Source organism: Neurospora hispaniola (assembly GCF_033458365.1).
Source record: "Neurospora hispaniola strain FGSC 10403 chromosome Unknown B0T23scaffold_3, whole genome shotgun sequence".
Taxonomy (NCBI): domain Eukaryota; kingdom Fungi; phylum Ascomycota; class Sordariomycetes; order Sordariales; family Sordariaceae; genus Neurospora; species Neurospora hispaniola.
Genome location: NW_026944408.1, coordinates 4,452,341 through 4,472,466, shown reverse-complemented (window position 1 = coordinate 4,472,466; position 20,126 = coordinate 4,452,341). Strand labels below are relative to the sequence as shown.

Sequence of the window (20,126 nt, the reverse complement as noted above, 5' to 3'; positions counted from 1 at the left end):
GAAAAAACATGAGATGGTATAATGCAGTTGGCCAAGAGCATAAATGGGATCAACAACCTTCCGGATTAGGTTATGCCGCGATGCAAGACGGAGGGACCTGATGCAACCAACGTGCCGATCGCAAGGTCCCAATCCAAGCAGTCGTCCCCGACTTGCCCTTCCCGGTTGACGGGTGCCAGACACCGCTCATATATCGAAGCTTGAAATCATCAAGGGTATCCGAGGGACAACCGACAAACCAACACTGGTTGTCTCGCGGTCGATAGTATGAGACGAACCGCGATACGGAACCGCTACCGAGTTCCCATGCAAATCACCCTTCGAAAATGCGTCTATCCAGATGCCGAACATGGATGGAGGCCGGCTACTTGGCCCATCAAAACACCTTCCCCTTCGAGCTTGACCTCGATATCGACTACTACCTACCCCAAATATCCACCATGTCACCTACTCTACCTAGGTAGCTCAACCTCACGATGCTGATGCTGATCCAGACCTTCCACCGACCGGCGCCCCAGCTTTACACGCACAACGGGCAACTAGTATAAGATGGCCCATGACCCATCGGCCACCATCATGATTCTGAGGGAGAAGGCAGTGACGGGGAAAATAGCATCTCGAAGCTCACCACCACCACCATGAAGTATCTTTCCATCCTTACCGCCCTCTTGGGCCTTGCCTCCGCCACCGCCATCCGCTCCGAAGCCCGGCCCAAGCGGACTGCGTACGATGGCTACAAGGTCCTCCGTGTCGCCGCCGGTGATGACGCCGACAAGCTGAACAAGATCATCGCCGACCTCGAGCTCGAGACCTGGAAGGGTGTGGCCAAGGTTGGCGGTCACGCCGACGTGGTCGTCCCGCCCTCCAAGCTCGCCGCCTTCAACGCCCAGGCCGAGGGTTTCGAGACCCTCACCATGCACGAGGACCTCGGCGTCTCCATCGCCAACGAGTCCGGCTTCCAGGCCTACGCCGGCACGGCTGATCAGACCTGGTTCAACACGTACCACGCCTATGCCGACCACTTGACCTTCCTCAGGGATCTCGTGGCTGCCCACCCCAACCAGTCCGAGATCGTCACCTCTGGCACTTCAGTCAACGGCAACGCCATCACTGGTATCCGTTTCTGGGGTAGCGCCGGCAAGGGCGTCAAGCCCGCCATTGTGTTCCACGGCACCGTGCATGCGCGCGAGTGGATCACCACCATGGTATGTCAGATGTTTCCAGTGATTTCTTCACAAGAGAAAATCAACTGACGAATTCTCCAGGTCGCCGAGTACCAAGCCTACTACCTCCTGACCAACTATGGCTCCGACGCCACCGTCAAGTCCTTCGTCGACAAGTACGAGTTCTACATCTTCCCCGTCGTCAACCCGGACGGCTTCATCTACACCCAGACCAGCAACCGTCTCTGGCGCAAGAACCGCCAAACCAACTCGGGCTCCTCGTGCGTCGGCCGCGACATCAACCGCAACTGGCCCGCCCACTGGTCCACCTCGGGCGGCGCCTCCACCAACCCGTGCGACGAGGCCTACAAGGGCGCGAGACAGGGCGACGCGCCCGAGACGACGGCGCTCGCTGCGTTCTTGGACAAGGTCAAGGCCGCGCAAGGTCTGAAGTTGTATATCGACTGGCACTCGTACTCGCAGCTTTTCATGTCTCGTATGTCCCTTCCCCTCCTCCCCTCCCCCTTTTCCTCTTTCCTCTTTCCTCTTTCCTCTTTCCTCTTTCCTCTTTCCTCTTTCCTCTGTCCTCTTTCCTCTTTCCCGCCCTTCTTGATTTTTCTATTTTTTTTTATCTTTTTTGTTCACTAATACTAACACACCGCACAGCCTACGGCTACACCTGCTCCTCCGTCCCCGCCAAAAACTCCGAGTACCAATCCCTCGCCCGCGGCGCCGTGGCCGCCATCAAGTCCGTCTACGGCACCACCTTCAACTACGGACCCATCTGCACCACCGTCTACAAAGCCACGGGCAACTCGGTCGACTATGCGTTCGATGTCAGCGGTGCCGAGTACGCGTTTACTTTGGAATTGCGAGACACCGGTGCCAATGGATTCATCCTGCCTGCGTCGCAGATTTTGCCGAGTGGCGTGGAGGCGTGGGCGGGAGTCAAGTATTTGTTGGCTAATATGAAGTGAGCGGACCAAAGAGGGAAAGGGAGAGGAAAGAGGTGGTGAGAGAGAGTGGGGGTCTAAGGGATGGATTGGGATCGGTGTAGATACATCCTCTACTGGCACTGGATATGTACCTACCTACCGTACTCTCTGCAAATACACATAGGCACGCCGCACTTCTGAGGGTTTCTCTCACCTATCTCACTTACCCTTGAAACTAGTAGACAATGCCATCTTGCAACATTGCTGAATGTTTTGTGTTCCTTAGGTTTACGGTTCTGATTGTGATACTACATGTTACTTGTAGGCTACAGCGATATCTTTGTACTGTACGTCTGTCGTGGTGTGATAAATCACGAATTCATGAAGTCGATAGTTTAGGTAAGAATGTGCTCTAACAGGTTGGGAGATTCTTTACTATGAATATGTACGCAGTGCATAGTTACTAAATTCAACTCGACTCAACTCAATGCCAAGAACACTAGACGTTAGACATTGATGGATCAATCAGGCACACACATCTTCCGCAGAGTGATCACTTTTCTCTTTTTCGTTTACCAAAGGCATCGACGGGACTTCTACGATCTAGAGTGACTGCTTCTAACAGTGAATTTCTTTTCTGGCGGCCCGCTGAGTATATTGTTGAGGTATCATGGTAACTTCTTCCAATTGAGATAGGATTGATGATGACAACGGACTGAATGATTCATACGCCGCAACCTCCATGGCATCCTTGTTCACAACAAAAAAAGGGAAACAGAGGCGCTAGAAGTTTTATGTTCAGCGTTCATCTAGATAGGTACAGTGGGGCGCTAAAAATAAAACACGTTCCAAATTTCCCGAATTTCATAACAACGACCACCTTTCTTCCATTGTACCTTATAACTGCAGACCCTTATAAAAAGCTTAGAAAATAGTTTGACAGGTACTTCAGAACCAGGCGGATAAAACGTATTATTCAATATTTCGTATACCAGCCTTTTGCATCTACTACAGCCTACACTCTTCAAGGTATACTATTAACTAGGTTATTAACTATATCAATTTCAAAGTCCAACTATTCCTTTTTAACTACCTCTAATAGTAATTTTAATGCTTAGAAATTCTTTAGTATTTCTAAGAACTTAGGATATCTTTCTACGATCCTAGTTTTGAGTAAATACTATAGATTTTCAATAGGGTTAAGATCGGGAGAGTACGGCGGCTACGCTAGTACTTTAAAGTATATTTCCTTGAACTAATCCTTTACAATCTTTGCTGTATGAATAGGCGTATTATTTTATATAAAGGTAATATAAGGCTCTATAAGTTTAGGAAGCTCTTCTTCAAGGATTTCCTTATAAATTCGAACTGTAATATTTCCTCTTTTTATATTAGAATCGCCGGGGTAAGGAACGAGCTTACTCTTTATACTATAGTAAATTATACCCTAAAACATTTATAAAAGACGAGATCTTTTATACTAGGCTTGAATGTACTTAGGATTAATAGCTAATAAACTTAAAACGAGATAATTTAATTAATTTTTAGATAAAAAAGAAGAAAAAGGCTATTAGAATCTTTTTTTACTTTTAAAGCGAAAAATCCAATATCTCCTTCTACTAATTCCTTTTTCTATTATTAATTTATTTATAAATAAAACCATCCTTTAAAAGGATAAAGGCTTATTACTATACTCGAAAGACTAAGTATATTTAGTATTAGCCGTTTTGATATGGACTGCTTCTGCCTCAAAGAACAACCCTGCAATTGATGTGCAAAAGCAATAGTATTCCTGTGTAAAGCGTGATGCAGAAGGAAGAATCAGGAAGAGTGGAAGCCGCTCGCAGATGGATTGATGAAATCCATTTGGGCGGACCTACCTCCTTATCTTATCGTCTAAACCTACCCTACAGCCCGGCAGGCGGGCTGGGTAGGGTAGTTAAGCGACCTGCATGCACTGTTAATTACTGAGCTAATCTATATATATAAAATGATCCGTATTAAGTCCCGGCTCGCTGGACGAAAAAGTAGTTGTCCTTAGTTGTCCTTTAAGATTAGGCCCTTTTCTTTTTTTTTGATCCTTTAGGCCGTCCTTTACTACATTTCTAGCCGGGTTTTCCTCCTCGACAATCCTAATATTCTATTAATAACTCTTAGTAATTCTCTAGACTTTTCTTTATTATTTAGTAGTTGTATTAGTATCCCTAACCCTTCTATTTAATAAGGAATTTTAATTTTTTCTGTACCTCTTTGTACTTTAAGATTGTTTTTATTTTATATTTATTATTGTACTATAAATCTTTAATTAGGCTAGGAGGTGGCAAATTTCGTTTAAAGATATCCTTTCCGTCGGGTGCTAATAATAAATATATAATAGATATTATAGAATGAATCTTTATACTTTGAAGTAATTTAAATTGGTATATAAAGTTTCTAATCTTTTTTAGTACGGTGTACGGTTCCGAGCGTTATTGCGAGAGTTTATACGAAGGGTTACTAGAGTAATAATATCCGTAGTGAAGTCGTAGAAATACTTTATTTCCCTTCTGGAATTGAATATTGTAGTAGTAATCGTTGTATCTTCTTTTTATATTAGTTGTTATAAAGTTTATAATAAGTATAGTGTCCTATTGTAAGTATTTTTTAATAATGGGGGTTTTAGGGTCGTGTTCGGTAGGTAATAAGGTATTTAGCGGTCTTAGTAGTTTGAACCTATAGAATTGTTTGTATAGCGATATATTGGCTGGTTGGGTAAGCGTATTGTTGAGGTTCTATTATAGTATTGGGAGTATTTTATATTAATTTGAATTGGGGTATATAAAATAATAGAACCGGATTACTATTTCTATTATTTAATTCTTATATTCTAATAAGCCGTTTGCTTATAGGTAATAAGCTGTTATTATTAATAATTTGGTACCTTAGGCTTTCTATAAGCCTATTTATAATTCGGATGTGAATTTACGATTTTAATTTGAAATAATGCCTTTGGGTATTTTCTAATCGAATAGGACGAGTTGTTTTACGAATACTATACTCTATTCTTTAGCGTTATATATAAAATATTTAGGAATAAGGAGCGTTCGTTTTATTACTTTATCTATAATTATTATAAGGGTATTAAAGACGTTGTGGCCTTTGAGTTTTTATAGCGAATTCTTTGCGGAGACTTCTAGTAGGCCGACGATGAAATTGATAGTAATAATACTTATAGGTAATAAATATACGTTTTTAGGACGAATAATTTAATAATTTCTATTTAGGGGGTTTCTACTAGTTTAGTTCAATTAATATTCTAGGTAGTACTTAAGATATTTTTTAACGAAGCTTATTTTATAGGGAATGGTTAAATCTTTTAAATCGTATATTATTCGCTATTTTCCAAAGTAGTACTTCTCGTCGTATATAGTACTAAACACTTTTTTAATATAATTAAAAGGGATATTTAATGTTTGAGATTTATTTAATCGATTATAGTAAATGAATTGGTTATTAATAACGAAGGGGTAATTAGTATACGAAATTACTCTTCCGTCTTTAGTAGAATCCTTAAGATTTTTTAGGACCTTTATAAATTTCTTATTTTCCTTATAACCCTTTATTAACTATTCGCGGAAATCGTCGGATATCTTTACCTCCGCTATAAATAAAGTTTATTCTTCGATTGCTAGGTATATTTTATTGTCCTTTTATAAATTATTTAGAGTTAGCTCCCCGTCTGGATTTTTATTGTCGTTAATTATGTGTAAGCGGCTGAGGGTATTTAGTACGAAGTTAAGTTTGTTAGGGATGTGGAAGATTTGGAGGTCGTATTGCGATAAGTATATGGATATATTAATAAGGCATCTATTAATTTGGTTTGTCGATATAGTTTAAAGGTTGGTTTACTCTACGATTTCTTTAATTGCGGAATAGTCGGTTAGGATGATTATTAGTTGGTTAGCGGAGTAGATTATAATTTTAAGCTTCTATACGGTTTATATAAGGTAGACGATTTCCAATTCTAATAGGCCGTATTGTATCTCTACTTTTATTAGACATTTATTTAGGAATATAATAGGTAGTATTTAATTAGCTAGTATTTACGTACTTGGGTGCTAATCGTAGCCGTCTTTTAAATAAAAGGCTATTACGTTAAATCTTCGCTCGAGTGAATTATTTACTTATATAAATAGTTATTTATTTAGGTTATAATAGTAAAGTATATTTGGTTTTTTTCCGTTATTTGTATTGTAAAGTACTTTTTATAAGGCTTGGAATAACTTTAATTCTATTGTGGTTGGGTTGAATTTGGTTGATATATAATAGTGGGCCTTCTTGCTTATATTTCCGATTATTATTTTCCTTAATTTTCGTTCTTTAATTAATAAATTAATTTTTTATATTTAGAGAAGTTTAGATAATTAGGCGTAATATGGTACGAAATGTTGTAGAAAGCCTAAATTATTGATGTAATGTTCTAGGGCTTTAAGTTGGTTGGGGAAGGTTAGGTTCCTTAGAGCCGTAATGCGTTCCGCGGTTGTAGTTAATTCTAATATATCGATTTTAAAACTTAATAATTCGATGTTTAGGTAGCTTAGGTAGGATTTTTTAGGGGAAATGGAGATTCCTTTTTTTATAAATAGGTTGAAAATACTCCTAAGGTGCTGAAAATGCTCTTCTAAGGTATTAGAGGTAATGATAATATTATTAATAAAAGTTTGGTAATAAACTTTATAGGGCGTTAGTAAATGGTCTATAAAGCGTTGGATATATATTAGGGAATTTTAGAAGCCTATAAGCGTAATAGTTAGTATTTTTAAGCTTCGGTGATTAATAAGGGTAAGTCTATTGTAATAGGGGGGTTAAATATTAAATTAGTAAAAGAAGGACACTACATTAATGACTGTAATAAACTTCTTCCCCTTTAGACGAGCGATAATTTCCGATTATAATAGTAAGGAGTAATTATCTAGAATTGTAATCCGGTTTAGTACCCTAAGGTTAATTACCGGCTGGCTTTTTACTTTATTTTTAATTGTCTTTTAAACTACGAAAATTAGATGCGCAAACGGGGTTACTTCCTTATACTATTTCATTTTTCTTTAAGTATAAAGTTTGTTGAAAATTTCGTTTATTATTGTTTAGTCCTTCCTGCTTAGTAGATATATCCTAGTATTAATCTTTTAATTCTACCAACCTTCAATTAGTGGAACCTTTATTATATCTTCCTCCTTTACTTCTATAATTCGGCCTTCTTCCTACATATTTTTATATTTATAAATTAGATTTATAAATTCCTATAATTGTATTTTCATATATCCTCCGTATACGTAGACGCTTTACTTCGAGACTTTATTTGGAACGTCGCCGTTTATGCGTATTCCTAGTATGGAATGTTTTTCCGGTACGTGCGGTTTTTTATCGCTAGGGTCCTTGTACTACGTAGCTCCTTTTACTTCCTTTTAAAAAAGGGTATCGATATAATAAATACTTATAATTAAGGTAGGGTTTAATTTTGTAGCTATTATTTGGGTTAGTACGTTCAATTCGAACTCGCCTCCTATTAGTATTAAGGGAAGGCTAAGTACTATATTGCGAACTCTTCGGTTATTTTTGTCGGAGTAGTTATAAGTAACTACTATTGCTTAATTTAGTAAGGCTACGCGTTGGACCCTATCTTAGGATACTTTAAAAAAAGCACCTTCGTTATTCTTAGTAATAGTGCTAATATTGAACCTCTTATTAATTATTGCGGTGCCGTTGGTATTATTCTTAATGAGGACTATTATTAGTATTTTGGTATTAATAATTGCATTAGCGGTTAAATAGTACTTTACGTTAAATAGGAAGCTTCGTCCTTTCGGGAGGGGCTTATAGTTTACCGGCAAGTAGGCTTGTTGCTCGGGTAAGAGTATAACCTTTTTTAGGGTTATAACCTTATATTAGGAACGTAGGCGAAAGGTAGGCTGAGGTGACTACGGTCGTGGCTATACGTAGGGGACGGTAAGTTAGGGGTTAATTTAAAGATATATTAATAGTTACCGACTATAATACAATACGTTCTATTAAACTTCTTTTATATTTGTATAAATTTTATTTATCCGCTAATAAGTATTATAGAGTTTTATACTAATTTAGCGCTTCGGTACGGTGCCGGATTATTCTTCCCGCAAGCCCGACCCGATATGGGCGTTATTATTAGTAATCCTACGTATTAGTTAACGAAGGGGAGTAGTAGCCGCTAAAGTACTTCCGTATACGAGCTCTGAGCCTCCTAACACAACCCCCCCCCTTGTAAGTTCCATCCTTAAAACCTTCGCAATTTATAGTAAATCCCAGTTAAATAGCGGAGAACGTTAGTATTGTATTATTGTAGCGTTATTGGGCTATATTGCCGGCGAGGGTGCAATATCCTTACCCCTTAATTTAGATAAACTATTATTTATAATAGCCGCCGACGTTATTTCCTAAATATTATAACCGCTTCATTACCGGCGAGCCACCATTAGAATATTAGCTTTGTAATATCCTTTCTTTTAAGTTCCAAATATAGATACGAAGCCGTCTACTAGAATATCGGTATTATAATATCTATTCTCCCGAACTCTAAATACAAATACGAAGCTAATTACTAGAATATTAGTATTATAATATTTATTTTTATAAATTTCTAAAGCGGCGAACTACCTATTAGAATATCGGTATTATAGTGTCTATTCGCACGAACTCTAAATACGGATACAAAGCCGGCTACTAGAATATTAATATTATAATATCTATTCTTATAAACTCTAAATACGGCGAACCGCCCGCCAGAATATCAATATTATAATATCTATTCTTATAAGTTCCAAATGCGGATACGAAGCTGCCCGCTAGAATATTAGTATTATAATGTCTATTCTTATAAACTCTAGCGCGAGTACGAAGCCGGTATTAAATTTAAAGCGCTAGCGTACTACCTACTAGAATATCGGTATTATAATATTTATTTTTATAAATTCTAGTGTAAATATAAAACCGGTATTAAATTTAAAGTACTAACATACCGTCCGCTAGAATATTAGTATTATAATATCTATTTTTATAAATTCTAATACGGATACGAAACTAGTACTAAATTTAAAGTATTAGCGTGCCGCCCGCTAGAATATCGGTATTGTAATATTTATTCTTATAAATTCTAATATAGATACGAAATTGGCATTAAATTTAAAAAGTTAGCCAGGTTTTCGATTATTATTAAGACTATTATTCCGTAGGTATATAAAGTAGTAAGCTTCGTTTTATTTACTAAAGAGTATTATATTGAATTTAAGAGTATTAATAAGTAATTACAATTTATTATAATATTTAAATACAATCCCCCTCCTTACAAATTCCGTCCTTAGGACCTTTATTTCTTTCTTCTACTTTCTAATTCTATATACTATTTCCTCCGCAAACCTCCTTTATTTATATTATTCCTTCCTAATTACTCTTTTATTACCTTCGCTTTATTTTTCGTATTACTCCCTCCGTTCTAACGGTATAATTCCTAATTACTTTCCCCCGCTTTCCCTACTATTATTTAAGTTACGTACTTTCCTATTTTCCGTTTTTTTCTTCTACCTTCTTACAATTACCCTATTATTTATTCGTTTTATTTTTCCCCTTTTAATTATCACCCTTATTTTATCCTTCTATTTACCCCCTTCTATTATTTATATAATTACTTAATATTTTATTTACCCTACGTTATTTTATATTTACCCGCCTTAAATTATATTTATTTACTTCGATTTATATTCGTATAGGGACTTCCTCCTTTATTTATATAATATTCCTTTTACCTACCCTCTTTACTTTTCTTCTCTTTTTCTTCCTAACTTTACTTTTACAATTATATCCGTTACCCCCTTTCTTAATTCCGTAACCGCCTTACTTACCCCCTCGTTTAAACTACTCCTTACTATAAACGTACGTATTTCTATTATATATTTACGTACTAATCCCTATTTCCCCTATAAGTCCAATTAATATATTCGTTTATCCTCCCTATTTTTTTCCTTTTTATTCTATCCTCTCTTTCCTCTCGCTTTACGCCCGTAATTAATTTTTAATTGGCTATTCCTTTCCTATCCTCTAACGATATCTACCCCCTCGCTTATTTAGGATATAACATTATTTTAACCTAAATGTTTACTAGTACCCTAGCCCTAAACCTATGCGAAATACTCCGTCTAATTGGTACGTACACTTACTAGACCAAAGGTACGTTATCTTCTTTTTATTACCTCTCCTATTTTTTTTTTTTTTTTTTTTTTTTTTTTTTTTTTTACTAACGTCTTCTCCTTCCAGAGTTCAACGAGAGATCGCAGTGATGTGGGGTGGTTCGTTTGTTCTTTTTTCGTTTTCCTTGTGTGTTCTTCTTTTCCTTACTGTGGGCTCTTACTTTTAAATAATAAGTAGAGGTATTTGGGCCTTAACTTATTGCTTATTAAGGAGCAAATCTATTGTATTAATCGGACGGAACCCTAGGAATATAATAAATAGAAAGGGGATATAAAGAGGAGATTCCGACCGAAAAGAGAGAAGAAGGTAAGGACTCTAGACTAAATTAGACAACACCTATCCTTAATAATAGACCAAAAAATCCCGCTCCTACACTATAGAATTACCGTCGAATACCCTCGTAATAGTAAATTTAATAACCCTTTTATAAAAAAATTAATTCTTAAATTTATTTAGCTAACCTAAAACTAATAAAGAGAATTTTATTTTTTTTATTAATCTTTAATAATAATTAATAAATTGTAACTTTACTACTCTATTTTAATTCCTAAGGACGAAAGCTATATTCAACTCCGGATTTACTCCTTACTATATTTAGGTATAGTAGGGTATTTTTTATATTAGTATAGTTTTTGCTCTATTTTAAATAGTAATAAGGATGAAATTAAGTTTCAAATTCCTAATTAAATTAGTTAATACAAATTCAAGAAGCTCCTAGAGAGGGATTCCTAAAAATGTAAAAGTTAACTTTAAGAACCTTAGAATACTAATTCGAATATTAAGAGTTAAATAGTAAAAAGCTAGTCAATTCTTCCGGTAGAGGAGTTTTTTACTCGATTTAATAGAAACTTTAATTCCGGACGTATCTAGATCTCTGTTTTATTAACCAATCTATAATCTACCGGTAATAAATTATAAATATTTTAAACTACTATATTTATAAAATTAAAATAGAAACCCTTTATTTTATAATTTTAGGATTAATTATAATAAAAAAAAAAGATAAAATTAAATTAGAAAAACCTTAAGTAGTACTTAGGAAGAAAGATTAAATAAAGAATAATAATTAAGAAGAGGGTTAGTACAAATCTACCCTTTATTAAATAATATTCGGTATTTAAATATTTATATACTATATATAGAATTAGTACTTCGAACTACTAAAATTACTATAGGACTAATAGTTATATTATTCTATTCCCTACTTAGTATTTTTAGAGTAATATAAGTAACGTTTTATAAGGCTAATAAAATAAATAAGGAGGTAATATCGGCGATTTTAGTTCGCTAGTTATACTATTTGTTTAATCCCTAGATATTAGTACCTATATAAGACCCCGAAAATTAATTATTACAATTATTAAAGTACTTATATAAAAAAGAAAGAATTAAAAAGGAGTATTAAATTAATTCCTTACTAAAGAAGAAAGAAAAAAGTATCACTTTTTAGTACTAATACTACAAACTATAAATTCCTTACTAAAATCCCTATAAATCTAAACTAACTACTATATTTAATACTAGTAGCGCTCCTACTAATAAGACTCCCTCGATTAATATTCTTATTCGTTTAGATAAAATATCCTTTAATATTATTATTACCCTCCTTATAAATAATACTACTTCTATTCGAAAAATTCTCCTAAAAAAAAAGTTCAATAGAAAAAGAGTTTTTAAATATATCGAATTATTCGAGGAAGAAGTCGGTATTTATAATTTTAGAAATAATGAATTCAAAATTAATACCTAATTTTAGTAGTATAAAAAGGAACCTAAAGATATTAGTAAGAGTCTCCTTTATAACCTTAAAGTTAAGAATACTATTACTTAAAAAGAATTTACTAAAAGATTTAAAACTATTTATAAAATAAAAGATCCCGAATAAACGGATAATATATTTATTACTTTAAAAAAGTTCTATATTAAACGCATCCCTTATTAAATAAATAAAATCATTAATGCTATTCTTACCTATTCGGTACTATTTACTCATTAAAAGGTATAGGATCGGTATAGTGCTAATTGTAATACTATTAAGAATTTCTATAAAAAATTGTACATCGATATAAAATATATAATTACTACCTTCTTACAAAAATTGAAGGAGGAATTCTATATTATAGAGTAGATTGAGTTTTTTTAATCCCTAAATAAGTTCGTAATAGAATAGTTCAATAATATTAATTCTAATACTTCGTCGGATACTAATAATAATAATAAGGAGGAAATATCTACTAAGAAGCGTAAATACAAAGCTAAACATATAATTAATTTAAATAATTCTTTCGAATTCTCTAAGGAAAATACTAATTCTAAAATCCCTATTAAAAAGATTATTATAAAGGCGTAGATCCCTACTAAAGCTACCCCAATTCTTAATAAAAAGATTATAAATAGTTTAGTTAATTGTATAGAATAATTAATAATTATTCGAAACGTTACTTTTACCCCCTAAATCTAATAATAAACCCTTCTCCTTCAATAGCCCGCCCCTTACTAATTTATTCAATTTATAAATCCCTAAATTAATATTATTTAAACTAATATTTTATATAAAAGAATTAGGAACGGACGGAGTACAAAGAGAGACGATAGAAGAGAGTATTAATAGTAGTACTATTAATATAATCTATTTGGTTACTATATTTAAGAATACGAATAAAAGGAAATCGATTATAATTATAGTATTATTAATTAGAAGCCTACCAACCGAGAAAGAAGTACAAATACTATAGTATTTATAGGCTCTAGGATAAACTATAATAATAAAGTCCTTAAAAATATATATTTTCGAATATCCAATTTAGGCTAATTAGAAAATACAATCCGCTCTCTTATAATTCTAGCTATTAATTACCCTAATTACTAGAAATTTAAGAAGTAAGAATTCGAAGTCTAATAATAGTGTAACCCGCAAAACGTACTATTTATTCCAATTTTTAATTTATTTTAAGATCCTAAATAAATTAAATAATATTAAAATTAAATCCAAATTAAAAATAGTTCCCCTACTATTACTATTAATTATATTTTAATAAAAATATTTAAAGAACTATATAAAATATCCTTTTTTACCCGGGAATAAATAATCTAAATTTATACGATTATTACTAATTCCAATAAAACTACTAAATTAAAAGGGCTCTCCGAAATAAACATAAACTAAAAAAAAATCTATACTACTTCCTAAAACACTATAGTAGCAACCGGCGAACTAAAGAAGCCTAAGATTAATAATATAATACTAGGCTCTATAACTACCCTTCCTTTTACTCTAATCCCTCGTCCGTCTACTATAAAAGTATTTAAATTAGCCCCTAAATAATTTAGAATTACTTTAAATAACGAAATTCGAATATACTTATTTACCTTTACTAATAAAGTACTAGAATTACAACCTAAAAAGATCTCGTTCGTATAAAAGGAGGAAGGACTAAATTAAACATATATAAAAAATATTTAGGTTTAAAATAATATTTTAAATATAAAGGAAATATACCCTATAGCCGCTAAATTTATAAATACTAAAATTACTATTACTATTAAAAATATTATCCGAAATAATTCTACTAATACCCTAACTATTTACAATTAAATTAAATAATTCTCTAAAGTTCCTTACAATAAGAATAAAATCCCTACTACGTAATTTAAATATTATAGTAATATAATTCCTAATAATAGTTCGGAAATTAATAAATTCATTCCTATTAAGCCTAATAAAGCGCAAATTCACCTTATATCTATAGAAAAATAAAAGCCTAAAATAAATATATTTATAAATTTAATTAAAATCGCCTTAAAGAATAATAGCCCTATATTTACCCAACTATCTTTAAAAAATAATATTTTCTCTCTATTCGAATAATATAATATTAAAAATTAGAAAAAGAATAGATTTATACTAGTACGCATTATTTCCCCTCGGGATACGCTAACTTTTACTATAAATTAAATAAAATTTGTTAATAAATCGCCCCTTATAAAAAGAAATATTATGTATTTTACCCCTTTACTTATACTTTATATATTAATTAAATTCTAAGGAGGAAAGAAAGTCGCTGCCCTATTAAATATAAGTACCGAATATAATATTATTTATAAAATACTAATAGATTTACTAGGATTCTAGAGTATTACTACGGAAATCTCTAATATTAATAATAATAGAGGAAAGAAGGGATTTTTTAATAAAACCTACAAAAAAATTTAGCTATTCGATAAAGGACGGGAAATCTATTTCTTTATTATAAAGCAGGCCCTATTAAATTATAATATTATTTTAGGGTTACCGTTCTTTTAAAACGCTAAAGTCTATATAAAATATAAAGAAGGTAGAAGGAATTATACAATTATAATATTCGACGGAGTAGTAATTTATATTATTTTAATTACTAATTTAGAGACTCTCGGGGGAGGTAAAACGATAGGTAGAAGGTTTAACTCCCTTACTATTATAGTAGCCTTGTACGCTAAAGGGTAAGGAAGTAGGCCTAGTAAGAATTATATAAAAGAAATTACTTTATTAGTAAATTAAAGATAATTATTAGAAAATATTTTAGAAGAAAATAATAAATAAATTACCCCCCTTAGTAATAAAATAACGGAGGACTTAATAATTTTCCTAGAGAAAGAATAGAATTTCCTAATTAACCCGCGAGGTCTAAATATTTTTCGATAGATTCGTTACTATTAGAAGAAATTCTTTCTAAAATTATTAAAAAATATAAACCCGGAGGACCTACTAATAGGGTATTTATTACTATTAAATAACTATAGGGAGAAAAGGGAGGAATTGGAAGGTTACGCTAAAGGAAGACTAAAATATATAATTATATAAACTAATATAATATATAAACGAACAATATAAAAAGCAAACCTAATTAATAATATCGTATTAAATAAATTAAAACCTAGAAGAAACCCTAATTAAAAGGAAAAGAAATTAGTAGTAGTAAAAGAGCAAATCGCTTCTACACTCAAAAATTATAATTCGGAATAAAATTACTATATAATACTAAAGTTTATAGAATTAATTCGAAGGTTACGCCTAATAGAAGAACAATTCTAAATTCTACTAAAAATAGTCTAGAATACCCTAAACGAAGGAGAAATCGAATTATTTACCTATATTCTCTTTAATAAGGAGCAAACTCTAACTTAGGATTTTATTAAATATAGAAAACTAAATCCTAATATTATTCTACCTTAGGAAATCCGCATTATCCCTTACTCCGTCTAACAAATAAAAACTATTCCAATCCCGAAAGCCCTCTATAATAAAATATATAACCTATTGAAAAATCGAATTAAGAAGGGGATTTTAGAAGAAAATTATATAGTATATAGGAATAATTAATTCCTAATTACAAAGAAAAATAGCAGTTTACATCTTATTAACAATGTCCAACGGATTAATAAAATAATTTTCCGAAATACTAACCCACCCCTAGGTTATAAAAAATTTAGTAAAGTATTTAGAGGTTATAAAATAATATCTTTATTAGACCTTTTCTTAAGGTACAATTAAATCCCCTTTAATAAAATAAATCGTAACTTTACTACCTTCTCAACCCCTATCAATCACTTCCGGATAATTATTTTACCACAAAGAAGTACAAACTCTATTATATAATTTATAAAGGTAATAATAAAAATATTATATAATTTAATTCCTAACGTTTATTAACCTTATCTTAATAATATTTATATTAAAGGACCCTAAAGTAATTATAGTGAAGAGTAAATTAATACTAAGGGAATTAAAAAATATATATTAAAATACCTTATAAATATTAATAAAGTATTTATCAATATAGAACTAGTAAGAAGGATAATTGCGGCCGTAAAATCCCAATAGTACTAAAGGGAAATAATATTAGTAGGGTACTTATATATATTAAATAGAAGAACGCCAATTATAAATAAGGTTATAAAAATTAATAAGTGGACTTACTACAAATACCAAACCAATAAGAAAGGAAAGGAGTTAAAATAAATTCGTACTTTCCTAAGTATTGTAGGGTATTACAAAATTTAAATCAAAAGATTTAGTATTATTATAATCCCCTTCTATAATTTAATAAAGAAGGATATTAAATTCTAATAAATAAAGAACGAATAATTTATAATAGAATACTTATAATATATAATTACTATTATACCAATTTTCGTTACCCTAATATATAATAATAACCGTTATAGGACAATTTTCTTTATAATTAATATATTATTAGAAAGTTAGAGAATTATTCTAGAATAGATCGGCCCGGACGGAAAACAATACTTATACCGATTCGAAAGTAGGATTTAGTCCGGTACTGAAAAGAAGTATAATACTATAAAGAAGGAACTTCGGGGCCTCTTCTATACTTTAAAGCGTTTAAAAAAGTATTTATTTAATACTCACTTTATAATTAAAACTAATATAATAATCCTAATCTACTAATTAAATAAAATTATAAGCGATATACCTAGCGCGCTACTAATATAGTAAATTACTTAAATAAAAATCTTTAATTTCAATATTAAATATATTTTAAAGAGTAAAAATATAATAGTTAATAGTTTATTTCGCAAACCCCCTAAACTTTCTAACCTCTATAAGTAAATATATAAGGAAGATATTAATAATTTTATAGACGTACAAATCTATTCTATTTTTATTATATATATAAATAACCTTTAGTTAATATTTTAAGGGGAATAGTTTAAGAAGTTAGAAGAGATTGCTAGGTATTTATTAACCTACAAAGTCCCTTCAAAATTAAAAGGAGCTATTATAAAACGCTAATTCCGGACTAATACCGTTAAATTTATAATATATAATAGAATTCTTTAATTACGCCCTACAATTTCAACCTAGAGCCTAAAATAATTAATTAATAATTTAAAGGAATATTAGTAGGTTATATTCTATTGCTATAACGAGGTAGGATATAGAGGCCGAGAAAGGACGTACTATTATATTATAGAATATTATTATTAAAAAGGAATATATATTTAAGTAGAGGAATTAATTTATTTATATTCTAACTACTAAATATTTAACCCTAAATAATTTGAAGATAGCTACTAATAAATTTATTCGAATTTTTACCCCTTTAGAAAATAGATATTAGATATTTAATACCTCCTAAGTACGAATAGTAAGAGAATCCCTCTATTAAAAACTAAGGATAATTTAATAAATTATATAAAAACTACCCTACTCCCTATAATTTTATTAAATAAAGTAAAAGACTTTTTTAAATTCCTATTCTTAAAGTAGGGATACCCTCTAATAATTTTAATTAATAGTAATATAAAATTCTAAAAGGCTATTACTAAATATTTACTTTAATTAAGGATCCCTAAAAAATCTATTACGCCTTACAATTTACGAACTAATAATATAAATAAATAAGGATATACTATAATTATTTCTTTACTTATAAAGATAATTAGAGGGAGTAGCGCTAATTAAAAAAAATATTTATTTTATATCCTCTTTACAAACCGGACTATTATTAAAGGAAACTATAAGTATATTCCCTTCTAATTAGTATATAATTATAATCCAATATTACTAATTAAATTTAACCTACCCTTTTAACGAGTTACTAATTAGAAGAATAATAATAGGGTAATAATTAAGGAGGAGTTAATTAATATAATTATTTAAATATATAAGGATTCTAAGTATAAATTTATATAAACCGTAGAAAAAATCGTAGTAATAAAGGAAGCAGCAGCCAATTACTATAATAAATAAAACTAATGGAAAATACAACTTAAAAACATCTAAATTAAAATCGGCGATTTAATTTTAAAGTACAATAATATTAAAAAAATTAATATAAATTCAATAAAGAAACTTTTATACTAATAATAAAACCCCTATAAAGTATACCGGATCTCCAATTTAAGGAGTATATATTATATTAATATTCTAAATAGAATATAATTCAATAAGCCTATAAATATTAAAAAGATTAAGAAGTTTATAATTAAGGATAGAGTAATATTGGACACTAAAAACCCGAATACAATACTTAATAGGGAATAAATTTTACCTAAGGACGAAGAAAGTTAAGGAAACCTTAAACTAATTAATAATAAATTATTTATAGAGGAGATTCTAAAACGGGTACTATAATATAAACCTAAAGAAAGTATAGCCGTAGAGAAAAGGAAAATAAAGTAGAATACCTTTAAAAATAGGATATAGAAAAATCTAACTCAAATTAGAATTAAAGTCACAATCCCCAAGGAGAAACCCTTAAGAATATAAATAAATCCTAAAGATTAATTTAACGCCCCGCTTACGTACCTAAAAATAAGTAAATCCGTACCTAATAACTAACGTACAACGAAGAAACTAAAATAATAATATAACTCTTTTTCTTAACCTTTTTCTTTATAATATTTCCTTTAATATTTATTTTTCTCTATAAATTTATAATTTATATATTTACAATTATATTTTTACTTTTAAAATATTTTAATATTTTTACTTTTTTATTTTCTAACGAAGGGAAATCCCTACCAATTCTTATAATACAAAGGGAATTGGATTAAACCGGCCCTAATATAATAGTACTATATAATAATATTATAAAAACGGGTGTAACGGATCTATACTATATAATTAAAGGACTAATAATTTAGAAAATATATAATTATTATATTTTATTATTATTCTATTTAATTTTTTAACGAAAATAATAAATTAGACTCTTACTACTTTCGAAGGGAAGACTAAATATTATAATTATATTGAAAGAATAAAGGAAGATTTTAATTTAAAAAATAATAAGAAATCCGCCCCTCTACCCCTTCTCCCTATTTTACGAATTATTATCCTTAAATAAAGAAATAACTATAGGGTCCCCTTTACCTCTAGAATTATATATATAAATAGGAGAAATATAATTAAATAAAAGAGTCTTAAACGTACTATAAATAGTAATAGGCTACGAATTAGCACTATATTTCTTATTATCATCCTTACTATATTTTCTACCGCTAAATAAAAAGAATTTATTAAAATCTTTAAAAAAACAAGCATCGTTGTTTATATCCAAAAGGTCGTACGGACTTAAAATCTAATCTTTAAAAAGGAATTTTATAAATTTAAGAAATGGAATTTTAAAAAATAGAATTTTAAAATCCGTATAATTACCTAAAGTACCCCCTTTACTTTAATCCCTTTTATACCTAATTACCTTAGGTTTCTTAAAAATTAGAATTATTTCTACCTTAATTAGAAATATATTAGTACCGTACAAATTTATATTACCGTTCGAATTAGTATTATTAATCTCCATTTTATTACCGCCCTCTACGTTCTATTTATCGCTATAATAGTCTAACTTAGTATCTTTAAAAATTAATAAAGGGAAATCTACTTAAATTCTAATTATAAATTCATTTATATTATAAGAATCTATACCGTTACCCTTACTTATAACGTCAACTTCCATCCCCTTACTACCCTTCTCGCCTTATTTCTAACTATAATAGCTTAATTTACGCTTTTTTAAAGCTATTAAAGAAGGAATAACATCATCCTCAACTATAGGTATACTAACCTTATACAAATTTATATCCTTATTTTTAATATTATTCTCTATATTATTAGAGGATAAATTTCTAGCGATTAAAGAACTATTACTTAAATTTTAATTATTATTAAACTTATTATTAAAACCCTACTAAAATAAAGAATTATCCTAAATAAATAATTTCAAAATTTTATAATTACCGTATACAATAACCCCTTTTCCCTTTA

At 30.8% G+C, this 20,126-nt stretch overlaps 1 protein-coding gene across 1 annotated transcript; it reads left to right on the top strand.

Annotated features, from left to right (window-relative positions):
* Positions 1-638: 638 nt before the first annotated feature.
* On the top strand, positions 639-2,140 carry B0T23DRAFT_313532 (uncharacterized protein; the record flags this gene model as incomplete). Its single annotated transcript, XM_062834746.1, has 3 exons — positions 639-1,205; positions 1,266-1,659; positions 1,830-2,140. The coding sequence occupies 3 exons, from the start codon at positions 639-641 to the stop codon at positions 2,138-2,140; spliced, it is 1,272 nt and encodes a 423-aa protein (XP_062694635.1).
* Between the last annotated feature and the right edge of the window lie 17,986 nt (positions 2,141-20,126).